The sequence below is a fragment of the Lutjanus erythropterus genome, chromosome 23, assembly GCF_056507025.1.
Source record: "Lutjanus erythropterus isolate fLutEry1 chromosome 23, fLutEry1.hap2, whole genome shotgun sequence".
Classification (NCBI taxonomy): domain Eukaryota; kingdom Metazoa; phylum Chordata; class Actinopteri; order Lutjaniformes; family Lutjanidae; genus Lutjanus; species Lutjanus erythropterus.
Window position 1 is genome coordinate 10,826,998 of NC_139339.1, and position 17,107 is coordinate 10,844,104.

Here is a 17,107-nt window from a genome sequence, read left to right on the forward strand (position 1 = left end):
TAATACAGACATGAGCAAGGTATTGATCTTCTTATCTAACTATTAGCAAGAGTAAGAGTTTGAACTTTTCCTTTAAACTGAAAAAGGGCCAACTTTGGTAGCATGGTCCCATGCGTCATTGCATTGCATTGCTAAATAAGCTTACTGTGATCATGTGGAAATGTCTATCTTGATATATTTAAGGATATATATAGTATATATGGGCATGCATGCATATGTTCTTTTTATACTGATGGAAGTATTTGTCAGTGATCATGTTGCAAGAATTTATCAAAACATAGACTTAGCAAAAAGAAAAAAAAAATCACACAATAAATTCACAGTCACAATCTCTATCCGGTCAGTCTTTGTTGGAGGTTTGTTCTGGAGCTTTTTGTGTTAAAGCTTTATTGTCAGCTGTTATCTTTAATAGACGTTTGTTCTGCACCAATAAATGAACTGTAATATTGCCCGAAGAGGTTGTAAAGAATGTCCATCATCAAAAATGTTCTGTCTTGCTCATATTACCTCCTGCCAATATATGGAAATGATCTGCCAGCTGTTCCATGTGTGACTTTTTTTTTTCTAATCTGGGAAATGATGCAAATGTGCAGACAAATTTCTATCAAAGCAAAAAAACATCTTTTGTCACCCCTTTCTCATTCAGATTTCATGCTAAATTGACCATTGCTTTTGCATGATTTGAACTGCATTTTCATTCCTGCACAACTTATTACAGCGAAGGTCAATACATTAGTGAGACAGACATGATCTATGGGTGTTTCTCGGCTAAATTTACTCATCCAGAAGGGCAATTTAGGTGAGGAACATCCAGCAATAATGCAAGTCTGAAAACCGACTGAGAATTGTTGGATTATGCCTGACTTTTTAAGTTTCTGTTGTAAGCCTTTGCTCATTGTTCTGCTGGTTTCTTTGTTTCCTCAGTTCACAGATTCAGTGTTGGAGTCTTACCAGGGACCAAGTTGGAGAGCGGACCTGCAACTCTTCATTTGTGCAACAACCTGCTGGCTCTGGCCCGGGACGTCCCTCCTGTTATTATCGGCCACTGGAACCTTCCAGACCTGCGCAGATATGGGCCTGTACCCAACGGATTTGTGTTCGAGGGAGGAACAAGATGTGGTTACTGTAAGTTTATTGCTCTGTATGTTGTTTTTTATGCTACATGTGGATGTGTTTAGTGTACGTGAAGTGTACAGTGAAGCATTTAGCTGTTATATGGCTCAATAAAATGATGTTTTGTGTCTGGCAGATGGCTCTTGTAGAGCACACTTGTGTTCAGGAAGCATGAGGGGAACTAAAGGAGCTATAAAAACATTTCTGAGACTAATGAGCATTGGACATATAGCAAATTTTGTGAAGAGCTCCAGTATCACAAATAACAGCAAGTGTTTGACAAAACGGGAGAATCAACACTAAAATATATCATAAAAAATAAACGAAAGAAAGATTAAAGCAAAAAATAAGAGAGAAAGAGCAAAAGAGCCCATCAGGCAGTGAAAATCAAACAACTTTTAAGAAAATACAGACTCTGCAGACACATTAAAGACTATCTTCATCATCCCAAGACAATAATGACTCTTGAGTAAAATTGGATTGCATCATTAGAAGCTGATAGCTCATTAAATATCCATCCGAGCCATCTTTTGCTTATGTCTTTCTCAAACAGACCAAATAATCACCGGCTGTGATTCAAGATGATTCATTTATAGCTCTCATTCAACACAGGCTCCTTCCCAGCACACTGACTGTCCCACTGTAATAACATCATGTGCGACTCTGAATCAAATACATGCTTCGCAGCCTCTTTCCACATACTTCTGTGTCATCTTCTGTCGGGGGCTGCATTGCGTGGTTTCCCTGATTCCAATTAAGGGAAATCTTGATGCTCCAGACTGCATTTGTGTTTTAGACTTATCTTTTTTAGCCTGACATCCTCATGAGATGGGTTCAAGTAACCCTGGTGGGTCTGTGGCTGTGACAAGACATCATGATGCTGTATTTGATGATGTTTAGGCTTGGTCTCTTGTGTTGTGTCATTTTCTGTCAGAGGCTGCATCCTGATGCATCCCATTTTTTGATTTCCAGACATCATTAATTCGTCCTCATGGTGTGGCTGCTTCTAAAATGTAGTATACTTGTCCTTTTGTTCTCTGGTTGGCAGCAACTACAACCGGCTGTTTTTCCTCCAACTGTGTGTGGAAATGTGACATATAGTTTCTCACGTTTTTTGTTTTTTTTTTATGTTCCCACAATATTTCACTTTAGTTGGACACAACTTGCATACGGTGTGGCTCTCCTCCAGTGTCTTTTGCTTTCAATTTCATAGAAGCCAAAATGCTTCCATATACTCAGAGACACAGAGAGTGTGGTGAGTTGGATTGTATCCATCTGCAGTTGCTGCACGTTCAGTCATAATCCACAAAACTCAACAAGTATCCTAGCTGAAATGTAAAATGTCTATTTTTGTAATTAGTGGATCAGCTCTACGGTCTTTCAAGGTTTGTGTGAGTGTGCTCTGGTGTGGAATGGGGTTGCACAGTTAATTGAAGTATTATTGAAACTGTGATATCTAGATAATAGAAGCTGCAATTTTTTGCTAAAACTGTAAAAATGCGTGACAAAACAGCATTATAGTGATGTACTGCAGTGCTGCAGAGATGCCCTTTCCTGCAAATCTTGTTCTCCAGATGTAAGAAAACATGTTTGTTTGGTTCACACCCCAACAAATATCATTATCATGATTCTAACCATTTTCTCCAGTAAAAATGAAAATTGTGATGCAAAAATGTTCATTCCCACTAATCATGAATCATATTGTAACTGATACCTGTCAAAATAATGTTTAGGACTTTTTTGTACCATATTGTGCAGCTGAGTATAGAATTACTGTTTAATACAGTGCCTCCAACTTTATAGCAACAGTGTGTGGATCAACATGACAGTACCCCTGTGCACAGAGCCAGGTCCTTGTTTGCAGAGTTTGATCTGGAATAGTCGAATTCACAGGCAGTAGGCTGCTGGAAAAAGCCTGCCATTTGCAGACTATTTCAGTTGGCATCTTCTCCTTCAGTGTTTTTTCTTGATTATTATTATTTTTTTTCCACATTGCAGATTAACACTGGAGGCATGGAATTATAGTGAGCAAAAAATGTGAAAACAAGGCAAAATGTTTTATATTTTAGATTCTTACAGCAAAAAGACCATCACACACTGTCTTCTGCACTTGAAGTCAAAGATATTACAACATCATCCTAAGTGCAGGAGACAGTGTGCGAGTCTTTTTCTTTTTGTTGTCGACTCATGGTCTTCTCCTACGCGGCCTTCAACCTCCAAGAGTACAAAGCTTTGATATTTTGGATTCTTCAAAGCAGCCGCCTTTTGCTTGGATGACAGCTTTGCACATTGTTGGCACAATCTGAACCTTCTTCTAAAAGATACAAGAAAAACATTGAATTGAGAAGTGTGTCTAAACTTTTGAGTGGTGCTGTAATTGCAGTGCAAATGCTGAAAACGGCAAGTTACCTGACCCAGTCGCTGCTGATATGGATGTAAGCAAGCTCCCAGAGCCCCCCATGTCCCCTCATCCTGTGCTGCGATTGGTTTAAAGAAATACAGACAAGCCACAGCATTCCCCCCCTATTGATAAAAGGTTCAGCCAGACATTTCTCCAGCACTGGCACAACGCTAAAACTATGGAGCTAGGCATGACCATGCGAGACTAGGCGTGGAAGAACTTGACCCCATGTACCAGCGACTGAGCCTGACTTTACTGCCCAACGGTTAGTGTCCGACCTCATTAATTCTCATGCGGCTGAGTGGGAGCAAATCTCTGGTTTCAAAATGTTGTGGAAAGACTATAGCAGCAGATCCATGCCTGTGGTGTCGGAGGAAGACGTTGAACAACCGCACATTGGTGTAATGTTGATGTGTAATGTGTTTGGGTGTTTACATACTTGTTTGCAATGTGAGTGCAATTAAATCCAAATATTAGTAATGAAACTGAAATCAGGGGCTGTTATTGCCAATTTGATTTACCTAGATGAGTAATGGCAAGCTTATGGTGTAAATGGTAGGACACTAAAAAAAACCAGCTGCTTCATGACAACAAGAAACCTGCTGGGGGGAAATTATCCAGTCTGTGCAGGATCCCCCCTGCTGCGCCTAAAAATTCGGCTCCATGAGTCACTCCAGAGAGGTTGTTTTTGAGAAACGGGCGTTATCCCAAACCTCAGTTAGAACAGCTGTGTGTGTGTCCGTGTGATAAGGTACACCACAGTTTACATCTTCGAATAGACATGAAGCCATTAAAGTAGAGACGAGTGTGTGTCAACACCTGGAGAGGACAGACACAGACATGAAGGGAACGCTGGAGACAGAAGAGCGTTGTGGACACATGATGACCTCGTTGGAAACATGACACTTGAGAATGTGATGTGTGATTTATTTAGCTCCATTAAATCTTCGGCAGTGGATCTCGCATAATATGCAAACGGTCAAATGCCACTTGCATCTTAATGTACACATAAGGAGAAATGCAAGTAAACACGAAGGTGTGTCTGAATGTTTGCGTGTTGAAGGGCGTGCATTCCTGTGACATGTAATCTCTCAGCACAGTTTATCCACACACCAGGGAGGAGAGGTGGTGTAACGGTGGCGTTGGTCCTCTCACTTCTGGTTGTAGCAGCTGTAGAACTGTGAGCTGCATTTGTCCGACCTTTTGTTGGTGTCCTGCTTGATTGTTTATCCTCAAGGTGTATAGGTTTTCAGCAAGCAAGCCAAAGGAGACAGGAGACGTGTTTAAGGGCTCTTTTCAGCATTTACTGCATGTTTAAAACACCTACCACACTTGTTTCTGAATGAAAAACGGCTGTAAAAAGCTCACTGTACACCACACCCGCTGCACCAAACGGCAGACAGACTGGTGAGAGTATTTACCAGCTTAAAAGCAGATATTTCCCAGTGGAGGTGGTGGAGACCAAAAATCAGGCTAAAATAAGTGTAAATATTGGACAAAGTGATGCTAAGTTAAGTTTGTATTGTTTAATTTATTAACTTGATCATGGTACCATGGTATGGAGCACAAACAGAACACAATATAATAAAGCACTGGCACACAGTGGGACTACAGTACAACAATGTACAACAATTAAACAAAAAAAGCACCTAATTTATTCATTAAAGGTTACAAATCCTCTGATTTCCATCCAGCCCTTTATATCTTCTCATGACCTTAGGACTTAGTGTTGTTTCCTCTAAAACCACAAATAGCCTGCCTGTACTTTTGGTTTTCATTCAGCAGATACTTTTTTCAGTTTGATCTCTGCTTTAAAGTGGCAAAATGTCAGTGTTGTGTTTGTAGCTTGTTGTGCTGCTTTTAAGACAGTCACAGTGATATAAGAGCTCTCCTTCAGTGTTGCTTCAGGGATCCCTCCGTTTGTTTTATTTGGGAGGAACTAAACAAGATATTGTTAAAATGTATGTATAAAGTTTTTAATTGCAATATGAAGGAAGAAATTCATGGGTTGGATAAGTTGTACCTCTGCGGGAAGCCGGCACTGGTTCCCAGACATTAATGAGTTTGTCTCAGAAACAAACTCATAAAAGAAAGAAGACCACAGTTGCCCAAAAACAAACTATCCCTTTAATGTTTGGCTGCTTGGTCGACTCTGCTGCTGTAAGAATAATAAGGCCAGCTTTGGCTCAGAGTGAAGATTTGAGCTAATTTACACTTCCCACGTACAGAATACGATTTAATAGGTTCTGTTACTTTGTATGGATGCTGTGTTTTATCACTTTTCAGACGAGAGGCCAGAAGGGTCCACTTGAGTTGTTTTTGTTCCTACACAGAATCTTTATCGGGTTGTAAACCAAACAAGCCCCGCCACCTGTTCTTTGTTTTGTGTGTTTTTTTTCGTACTCTAGCTTTTGGCAGTGCACCTGATGTTCAGTCACCTGCTATCAAAAGCATGACAAGAGCGTGTGTTGTCTTCAAAAAGGAAAATATTTGACGAAATTAAATTCTGCCTCGGAGTCTAACCTGAAGAATGTACGAGATGAGATGCTTCTTAATCAGATTCATGTCATGACAGCACGAAACACGCCATACATCTTTAATTTCCGCTGGTGCAGACCATTAGAGCAGACTTTTCTGCTGACCTTTGACCCTGCTCACAGTCAGGGGAGTGCTGGGAATGTTACTGAGGTCTGCCTTGACCTGGGTGGTCTCAGGGACGGGGCGACACGACGACCCTTTATTGGTGACGCCTTGTAATGGACGGCCATTTGTACTGTCAGAGGAAGGTCAGGAGGCCTCTTTGGAGCAGGACCTATTAACCCTCACATTGTTATATCTCCTTTGTCTTTCGTATCACTCCAGAACATCATCAAACTGGGAGCAGTAAAGAGGAAATTAGATTATTATGTCTTAATATGAAATCTATAGGAGCAGCCACGACCAGAGCTGGGTATCAACTCTCTATACTTTTGGGGAAAAAATGCTTTGGCAGATATGTAGTCTTGTTTTAAATCACAATTGTTTAAATTTTAGTTGTTCAAAGTTTGTTTACGACTGTCCCCAGTAAATGGCTTCTTCTTTTCAGTGAAAAAAAAGGACATGTTGGTGTTTCTCAAAGAAAATATTGTTCTGGTGTTAGTTTGGAGAGGCAGATAAGTCGAACAAGCTGATTTGTTGATTGACAGAAAATAAATTGCCAACTATTTTTCAATTAAACATTTGTCATTTTTAGCACAGCGTAGCTGAAACTATTCGACTCCTCCCCCTCAGGGTATTGGACACTGGCCCTTTGCCTTATTTCACCCTGGTCAGCAGCTCTAACCACATCATTTATTTAAAGTTGTATTTTCAATTGTGGAGTACTCACTGAAAAAAAACTACTCTCTTGCTCTCTCTTTCTATACATATATATGTATATATATACACTAAATGTTTTGTCATGTATTTGTTGTATTATTGTTATATTATTATCTTGTTATATTGTAGTGTAATGCACATATTTTTATATACTTTACTTTTTTAATATAATTCTACTCTTGAATGGGATTAACTCTAATGACTGTAACATAACTGATTCTTATTCTTATGGGAATAACAATCCACCACTTGGGTCCAGACTTCTTCTCAGCAACTCAACAACCGTTGGCTGGATTGTCACAAAATTTTGTGCAGACGTCCATGGTGCCCTGTTGATGAATCATAATGACTTTGGTGACTTTAACTCTTTTTCCACCATGGGGTTGACATTTGCGGTTTTGAGGGAAGTTGTTTTGGATGTATTTTCATGAAATGTGGTGCAAACATTCATGTCTCCCTCAGGATGAACTGTAACAACTTCGGTTGTCTCCAGACGTCTTATTTAGTATCATCATCAGATCAAATCAGAATTTCCAATACTTTGGTTTACAACCACACACTTAGCAGCACTAATGACAGTCCCACCAGCCTCAGCTATACTTTTTGTTTCGTGCTGCTTAGCAAACATTAGCTTGCCGACACACTAAACTGAGATGATAAACATGGTCGGTGGTTCCCAGATGGTGGGCTGAGGCAGACTGGTGTGCCCTGAGGCAAGTTCAGGTGTGCTGTGGGACTTTGTGACAACCATACATTGTTATAGCATTATACAACTGTACAAAAAGTTCTGAATTAATTTAAAATTAACTATATAACTACTTTGAAAGTTCTCATTTCCCATTAATGCTGTAAAAAAAATCCTTTAAAGGCCTTCCATCAAAGTGAACCCCAGTGTGTGCAGTTTTCACAGTTACCGGATGGTGAGAATTATTAGTGTGACACATCAAAGGCCCTGATTGATTGACACCTTATTTTATTCCAGCCCACACTCTGGCAACTCTGCCTCTGACTGTGCCTCTGGCTCGTGCTCGCTGCCTCCTTTGGTTTGGTGGATTATAGAGGTTATTTTACACGGATATGAATGCAGGTGTGTCTTGAGATTTTGGCTTGGCCTTTGGTGTGCCCTGGGCAAAAAAAGGTTTGAAAACCACTGGTTTATATTGCTACACTTGTAATTGTGAGCATGTCAGCATTTAGTCTAAAGCACTGCTAAGTCTTAAACGCCAAACTTGTGGTTTAAGCTTCTCAATTGTGAGGATTTGTTACTTTGGCTTGTGTGATATGAAACCGAAAGTCTTTGGGTTTTGGTTTTGTTGATGAAACAAAATAAACTATTTAGAAACCTTCTCTTGGACATGGGGGGATTTTTTTAGACATTAATAGACCAAATAAATAATCAGTTAATCAGTAATCACAATAATTGGTAGTTGTAGCCATACAAAGGGATCCACCACTTTATGAGCCGAACACTGGTGTTTATTTGTTGTGTTGCATTAATTTTGAGCCGACTAAATGCTGTGTTGGATATTTCTGGTCAGACTCAGACAACAGTAGCTAGCATACCCATACCCTGCTGGCTGGACACAACTCTGTTATCATGTAAGAGGGCAGTGGGTACAGTGTATTTTATAATGAAAATTTCTCTGTTTCCTTTGACACAAAAGAAAGAATAAATACAAACGAGCATCAAGATTGGCTATTGGAGAATAGGGTTGTCACAATACCAGAATTTTAAACTTTAATACTAGTGTTTTTCCATAGAATGCTAGTGCAAAAAAAAAAAAGTCAGTGAACACTGTCTGGTTTTGCTGCAAGTCACATTTCAGGCATGAAAATAAAGACTTAAGTGAAGTGAGGTCTTAAATGAGCACTTTCTTTTCATAGCTTTGGTACTTAGTTACTATCAAATGTTATTATTGTGTTGTTTTAAACCTATGGTATTGAAAAAGTATTGAAGCATTGATTCGTTTGATAACTTCATCGGCCAAATTGTTATTTTAAATGTCGATATTGGTCCATAATTTCACAATCAGTGCATCTTTACCAGGCTTCAATCATATTGGTGCTTTCACTGAAAAATTTCAAGTGATACCCAGCTAGTCTTGGATATCTTTATCTTCTTGTAGAGTAAACCTCTAGTAATTCCAGCGTATTTGGCCTGGTAGTGGATATTTCAGTGCTGCAAACTCTGAACACTAATAAAGTCTGCTTTCTGCAGGGGCCGGTGTGTTTTTGCTCGCATCTGCTGAGAGCGAGCAGATCAGCTTTCTGTTCGACTGCATCGTCAGAGGCATCTCCCCCACCAGAGGCCCTTTTGGACTGCGGCCAGTTTTGCCAGGTCAGTACCAGAGGTGTTTAAAGCTGCTTAGCAGGAGAGGGACTGCAAAACCAACAACGCATAAGAGAGGGAAAGCCTAGTATAAGGGACTATTATTTAAAGAAAGAAGACGGATCTATTTCTCTATGTGGTGCTTATTTGGATAATTAATAGCAGTGCTGTTGCCAAGGAGCGTGAGCAAACACTTAAGTCAACACTGGCCATTTAGATCGTAGCAAACCCGGCGTGGCTCCCCTCCTGTGCCTCCAGGGATCTATCAGAGCTGTTAGGTGTGCTACCCTTCCTGGAATCCGTCCATTTTTGGCTGAATGAGTCACAGGATTCCTCCGCGGATGGATGTGCTTTGATGTGACTAAATTATGACTGACAGCTGTTTTTTTTTTCTTTACGTAATTGGATAATCCTCTGAAGCAATTTATAATTTTAGTCAAACATCCCAACCCCTGACTTAAGTGTACTGTGGTGAATGTAAAGGGTCACCTTAAACATCAGCAAGAGGATAACTACTGTACTAACTGTGATTATGGCAGCAGATTCAGTTGTAGTCTATGTATAGTCGGGGGTGTTGTCATGCTACTGGTAGGTGAGCCGTCTGATGGGCCGAGGTCCAAATAGCCATTCCGTTTTTTTTCCTTACTGTTATCACAGCAGGGTTGTCTGCCAAGATTTCAATTTGTCAGTGAAGGATGTAATATGTGAACATCATGATCTCAACTAAATTATAAGTTTTTCAAAGAGTTAATAGGGTGGAATAATGCAATAATTGCTCTGTAACAGTGAGGTTTGTCTGTTTAATGAGTGCTGAACTCTAACATGTCCACCCTCAGCTCTTCTGCCCTCCTCTTCTTCTGCCACCCATCTTGAAAACCCGACAGTATCTGCTAAGTTTATTTGCTAAAAGGTTTATTTTGTCAGCGCATAGCTTGTTTTGCAAGATAACTTCTGCTGTATTTTTAATTTCATTGCAGAAAGTGGTGATTAGAAGAAAATGAATCCACAGCAATTTAGATAATTGATCAATCATTAGAAATTTCTCAAGCAGACTGCTAAACTTTAGGTGGTCCCAGCTCGTCAATTGTGAGGATTTGCTGCTTTTCTTTGTCTTATGTGATGAGAAACTTAATATTTTTTTGGGTTGGGCTGATGGTTGTACAGAACAAGCAATTTGATGACATCAGTGTGGGCTCTGGGAAATTTTATTTGGCATCTTTCACAATTCTCTGACTAAATGTCGGGGGAGCATTTCTGGAGAAAAATAGCTGATTGTTGAGTCTTATTCCCAAGTTGACAGATACTGAAACTTTAGGTTGGGTTTATTGTTGAGTCTCATTGTTTTGTTGACTTGTTCAGCCTGAGTCACCAACCCAGAGCATCCATATTTAATGACCTGGTAGTGAGACACAACAGTCAGCTCCGTCTCCATTTGTTTTTGCTTCACGTAATATAAAAATGCTCCTCTTCAACCTTCATGTTATCTTAATTCTTAAATTTAAGGCAATATTTTGATAATATCAATAGGTCAGTGCCAAAATGTAAAAGAGATCAAACGTAGTGATGTACCCATGTTTAATTTAGACTAGTCAACTAGCCTAAAAGTAAGAAAATACTCAGAAAATCGTATTATAAACGCCACCATCACTTTTGATAGTTGTGCTACAATCTGGCGTGATCGCTCAGTACCCGCCTGCCGGCTAGTGGGCAAGTGGTCAGCACTGGAGAACCACTGTTTTGGGCGGCACTTAGCCCAGGATGCAGCAGTGGTGCTGCAGCAAAATGGTGCTGGTGGTGGTGTCCCAGGTGCTAATTTGAGTCACTAGCGGCTGTATAATACCTTAGACGCAACAGTTAACTGGCATTGTGCATTTGTAAAATACCAATAATTATTTACCAGCTAGAATAGCTAATATATCTAATATGATTAGCAAGGGTTTAGTCATTTTAGTCAGCCAATCACGCACATCCCTAGCGGACAAAAACATGATTCCACATGAATGATAATGTTGCTAGGTGATAACACTGTATGTCAGTGTTTTGTATACAGCTTGTTTCTGCTGCCACCAAGTGTCCAAAAAAAATCAGTCACCAGAAACACATTTCTGTCGGAAATTTGGGTTTGTAGGAAATATGGTTTTCATACTTAGGTATTTTCAATAGGACTGCAACTACCGATCATTTTCACAACCAATTAATCTGCTGATTATTTCAATAAAATATAAAATGTCAAAAAGTTGTGAAAAATGCTCATCACAGTTTCCAATAACAGGTAAAAAAAACCTAAAGGCTTTTCATTTACTGTTATAATTCACAAAAAAAGCAGCAGATCTTCACAGTTTAGAAGCTGCCAGCAAATCTTTTACATTTTTGCTTGAAAAATGAATGAAACAATAAATTGATCATCAAATCAGTTGTCAATTAATTTTCTTTTGATTGATTCATTGAATAATCGTTGCAACTCTAATCTTCAAACTGTGCCTCTATCCATGATTTATCATCCAAAAAATGGAAATAGTAGAAATGATCTCTCTCCTCTCTGTACCTTATCTATGTGATTTATCCTTCATATAAAATTGCTAAAGCTGTTAAACATTAGCTGCTCTCCTGCTGTCCACTTTAACACCTTCAATTTTCCACACTAGCAGGTTTAACACTTTTTCTCACCCAGTGCGCAACTTAACAGGAAATGTGGACCGGGCGGGCAGCTGTGGGGGCTGGTGAATATTCTGGTTTTCACACATCTCGCCGCCCAATCACAGGTTGAGCTCATACTCCTATTATTGTGGTGCGTAGTAGAATAAATAGCAGGGAGGATGTCGGAGGGGGAGCAAGGGGTCAAAGTCACAGTTCACACAAGTAGAGCAGCCAAAGCCTCCTAATCACTCCGGGCATGTATGTAACCTCATCCACAGGATTCCACTGCTGCTGCCTCCCCCCCTTCATTTCATTTCATACTCGGTCACACACCGCTCCACTCTCCCCTGTCCTCCCCTCTCTCTCATTTTATACTCTATCTTATTCCAATCTGCGGCCCGTAATTGTGCCTGTCGTCCTCACGTGTGGTTCACCTCTCAGTCCTTGTCTGTGTCTCTGTCCTACGCAGCTCCTGACTAAATGTCTTCACCTCTGTTTTGATTAATTGCCGTTATGTTCCCAGGCTCACTTATCTGTTTGTCACCCTTGCGTGCCGTAATGTTTCCACCTCTCTCTGCCTTTCACTCTGCTGCTCTCTGTTTAGTCTCCAGGATACACTTGAAGGGCTTTTTAAAGGTCCAGTGTGTAAGATTTATGAGGATTTATTGATAGAACAGGGCAGACGTGGAATATAATATTCATAGTATGTTTTCATTAGTGTATAATCGCCTGAAAATAAGAATTGTCATTTTGGTTACCCTAGAATGAGAAGTGTATTTCTACAGAGGGCACGGGTTCCCTTCACAGAGTCCGCTATGTTGCACCACCATGGTCTACAGTAGCTCTAAAACCAAACGCTGGCTTTAGATATGGCCTTTCAGTTTTTGCATGAGTTCTGTAGCTTCTCCTGCACTAGAGGTCGGCAACCTTTACTGTCAAAAGGATCGTGACTATCAGATTTTGTATTTTTCTTGTAGACTTCTCTTTTTTTTGGATTTGGCATCCATAGCTAGCCTCGGGCAAAATTTAGAGAAAACAGAACAAAGCCACAGATACAGTGACGCACATTTTGTATGACGAAACATCAAAGCTATAATATGCAACATTTCCACATTAAAATGTCATAAAATGCTAAACGCGCCATATATTTTGTTGAGCTGTGTATTTACATTATCTCAAATGTTTCTAACCATGCTCAAACCAGAGCAATCTGTAGGTAATGATGCATTACCTGTTAGCTGTTGCTACCTAGTTACTAGTTAGGAACAAAGTTGGCATATGTCTCTAAATATAACATGAATAAATATTTGATTTTCTCTCAACCATTAACTTGATTTCTATATCCAACAATGATATATGAAAACTGAAAAAAAAACAACCCAACAATGTTATTTCCATATAATTTCATGTCAAAGCCACAGTTTGCAGTTTGTGAACTCACCTTGAGATGCCACTAAATCCTACACACTGGACCGTTAAGCTGAAATTACAAGAATGTTTATCCAGAGAAACTGTAGACATAATGAGGAATCAAGCCACCTAACAGATGACAATATAAAGTATGAAGATTATAATGGCTGCTTCGAGATAAACTACAAAATACAGCTGACCTAGCTGACTGGATATGAAAAAATCATATGAAAAAAAAGTTAAGTAAAGGAATAGGTTAAAAAAGGTTCATCACAATTTCCCAAAAGTCCCAAATGACTACCTTTTGTCCAACCAACAGTCTTCATTTAAGACGCTGGAACCAGCAGATGTTTGACAGTTTTGCTTGAAAAATTGACTAATCTTTGCAGCTCTACAAACGGTAAATATGTTGTTATTATCCTTCGGATTTATTCAGCTTAAACAAACAAGATTCAACATGCAAGGCAGGTTTTCTTTCAATTGGACAGAGCCAGACCACCTGTCACCACCAGTTCCAGTCTTTATGCTCAGCTAAGCTAACCAGCTGCTGGCTGTAGTGTCACATTTAGCCTGCAGATCAATCACCTTTTCCAAAAATGTCAGACTATTCCTTTAAAATTTGACCACTTAAACTTAAGACTTTGTGACTGGTTGCTAACATCTTTTTTCCTTAGAGTGCAAAGACTGCTGTTTGTCAGTTTATTTATATTTGATTCCTTTCCCATAGCCGTAGACATGAGAAAAATGTAGTGGGGACGCACTTTTGATGCCTGCTTACAGCTCACTTCCATCTCTGACCAAATTAGGATTTTCTGGCTCCTGTGACTGTCAAAGGGGAGGAGGCGTTAGTGGAGCTTAGCTGGGATGAGCAAGCCACAAAAATACAGCGTGTGATAGGCTGTGACACCTGTTAGTCAAGCAGATATTACCCAAGACGCACTCTGTTTTGATCTCTTTGGCTGCGCTCCATTTGGCGGAGCTGGCGTGCTGCTCATTACATAGTGGTTTTGGCACTGAAACCTGCTTAAATGCAGTGCAGATGGCATAAGAGGCAGCAGGTATGATGTGAATCTCTATCAGCTGATAATCAAACAGCAGCAGGTAGCGGAGAAGCTGTGGTTCACTTTTAAATTTTTCACACCTTGTAAGTGTTGGCAGAGGCAGAACAATCTCTTTTCTGTCTGCATGCAGCCGTGTGAAATATGTCAGTTTGTGTTGTTTACGAGGCTGCTGGTACACTTTGTACACAAAAAGAGCCTTTGGTTCTTGAAAACATGAAGACGCTGCAACAATTCAGAATTGCCACCATTATTTTTTAAGTTCAATTCAGTTTTATTTATACAGCTTCAGATAACAACAGGGTTATCTCAGGGCACTTTTTATACAGAGCAGGTCTAGATCGTACTCTTTATAATAATATTGAGTGGGACTCAACAATTCCCACCAAGAGCAAGAACTAAAAGAGACAGCGGCAAGGAATATAACATTATCACTCATGTGGAATATACTGGAACTGAATGTAAAGTTAAATGTTGAAACCATTTGAAATCTTAGCTCAGACTGCAGTAGGGGGTAAATACATGTCTTAAAAAATCTATTTGGATTCTTGAGATGCATTGTTGCATAACTGTCAGCTGGGACTATGTTCCTTTTTGAAGTTTGTATGATGTGTATCTTTGCAAATCTTGTTAAAGTAGCTTTTTGTTTTCCAAACATAGACAGAATTAAAAGGAAATTTGTGCAGCCAACATCTAACTATATGAGTTTGACCCAGTGTATTCGGTTGCGTACTGAAAGTCGATACTCAGCACGTAGGATGTGATCCGAACCATTTGCAGAGTTCTAGTAAATTTACCACATTACTGTTGCAGGCTCAGGTGGATAAAAACAATCGATCCAGGGTTAGAGTTGACCTTGGATGGTCTGAGGTACATTAGATCCTTGAACAGCAGCAACAGTCTTTAGCCACCAGCAGCAGCAGCAGCAGCAGGGCGCGTACCAACAGAGCCATGTGGCTGCACTATTAATAAACCCTGTAGTGTTGCACAAATACTGCAAGGTGTTCCCCTGTGTGACCCTCTTTCTGTGACACCTGCAGACCAAATAATAGCATACACAACACTCCTGCTTAAATGTTTATTAGTTATTCTTCTCACTAGCATCTTGTGGCTGACATTTTACTTCCGTGGTGCCACAGAGTGAAGAGTGAGACCCTCGTGGTTTGAAGTGTCCCTTCTTGTTTCTCTGGAGTAGCTGGATGTGTTTTCACAGCTGCGTCCGTGTCACCGCAGCCCATAACGCTCAGCTGTGTCACGTTTGATCCTGTGTCTCAGTGACAGCAGCAAGACTCACTAAACTTACCTTGTCGTCGCTCGTTAGTTTAGATGGCTGCAGCGTGCGTGTGTGCTGATGCTCTCTCTCTAACAGACCCCAGCACCAGTCAGACGAGTTCGGAGGAGAGGCTGAACCACGAGGCCCAGGAGCTGGAGAAACGACTGAGCATGCTGTCTCACAGGAGCAGCACAGGTAGAACCGCTTTTCACTATAATCCTGTGCTCAGATTCAAAATGGTAAAAAAGGTGAAACTGCAAGTTTCTTCTCTGAACATGCATCTTCCTGCAAGTCTTTATTTAAAGAATAGTTTAGGGTATTTCACCAACTGCAAAGAAATAGCCATGCAGTTAAAGAGAGCATTACAAGTCTGCAACACATCAACTGTATGGCTTAAAACCCTTCATTTCTCATCCTTTTTTAAGTAATATGCACCTTAGAAACTCCAATAACTATCTTACATTCTTACAGAGGGATGTATAGGCTAGTAACAAAGATGTGCATTAACATGTTGGGAGATAATCCAGTAAATTATCATAAGTTTTAAAACAAATTTAGTTTTTGCCTGCACTCAGGATGAAACAATAAAAACAGTTTCACAATAATCTGCGAAAAAAAAATCCCAGATGATTAGTATTACCGTTTCAAATTATCGTGACAACCGTGTTTGATTACAGCGTGTTGAAAAACATGGGAAATACCATACAGCACCAGCCAAAGGCAGATGCAACAGCACTGACATCACAAAGGACACGATGCTATCTTAAATTCTTCAGGATGTTTTCAACACAGAACTTGATGAAAAAAGTGCAATGTGTGCTTTTTAAAACATCTTTAGCACATTTACATAATAAAACTGCGATAATACTTACAAGCTTATTCATTTTGGTCACTATTATTGTGATATGAAATTTTCATACTGTTTGATTTCTAGCCCACGCAGCCTGTGAGATGTATGATTAATTTCAACATTTATTTATAGTTGAAAACTGGTTGATGTTGGGTCTGAGCATCTAAGACCATTTTGACCAACTGGCTAAGATATGGTTGCAACATCAATGAGTCATGAAACACATTTATTTAATCACTCTGATCATTTGTTCAGTTGTAGCTTCAAAGAGAAACGATATTTATGAGTGTGACGGTGTTTCTCCAGAGTCATATTTCACTGGTAGGTTAAATCTGGTCTACACAAAGACGTCATTTCAACATATTTAATGTTTCATATAAAATATCATAAATAAGAACTAAATAGGCTGTGTGCTGCCATCAAGACGCTTCCAGGATATCCTAAACAAATAAATCATACTTATTGTGTGAGTAGTATGGGCAGATATTACATGTCTTTTAAAATGAATTTCTTGCTGTGTAAATAAAAAAAGTGGGGAAAAAAAAAGCCATAACAACAAAGTACATTTATTACATTAATTTAACTCCAGTGTAGATGTGACCTTTCTATATAATAAACCCATTTTGATCACAGCTTGCTAAATCCATTCATTTGTAGGCGAAGTGAGAAAGTATTTTTG

At 39.7% G+C, this 17,107-nt stretch overlaps 1 protein-coding gene across 2 annotated transcripts in view; it reads left to right on the forward strand.

Annotated features, from left to right (window-relative positions):
- Nucleotides 1-17,107, forward strand: part of dok7a (docking protein 7a) — a 47,091-nt gene that overhangs the window by 6,553 nt on the left and 23,431 nt on the right. For both annotated transcript variants that reach the window (XM_084712559.1, XM_084712560.1), the window contains exons 4-6: nucleotides 925-1,125; nucleotides 9,090-9,209; nucleotides 15,675-15,773. In XM_084712559.1, the coding sequence (XP_084568685.1) occupies nucleotides 925-1,125; nucleotides 9,090-9,209; nucleotides 15,675-15,773 (420 nt within the window). The remainder of the gene's footprint in view (nucleotides 1-924; nucleotides 1,126-9,089; nucleotides 9,210-15,674; nucleotides 15,774-17,107) is intronic.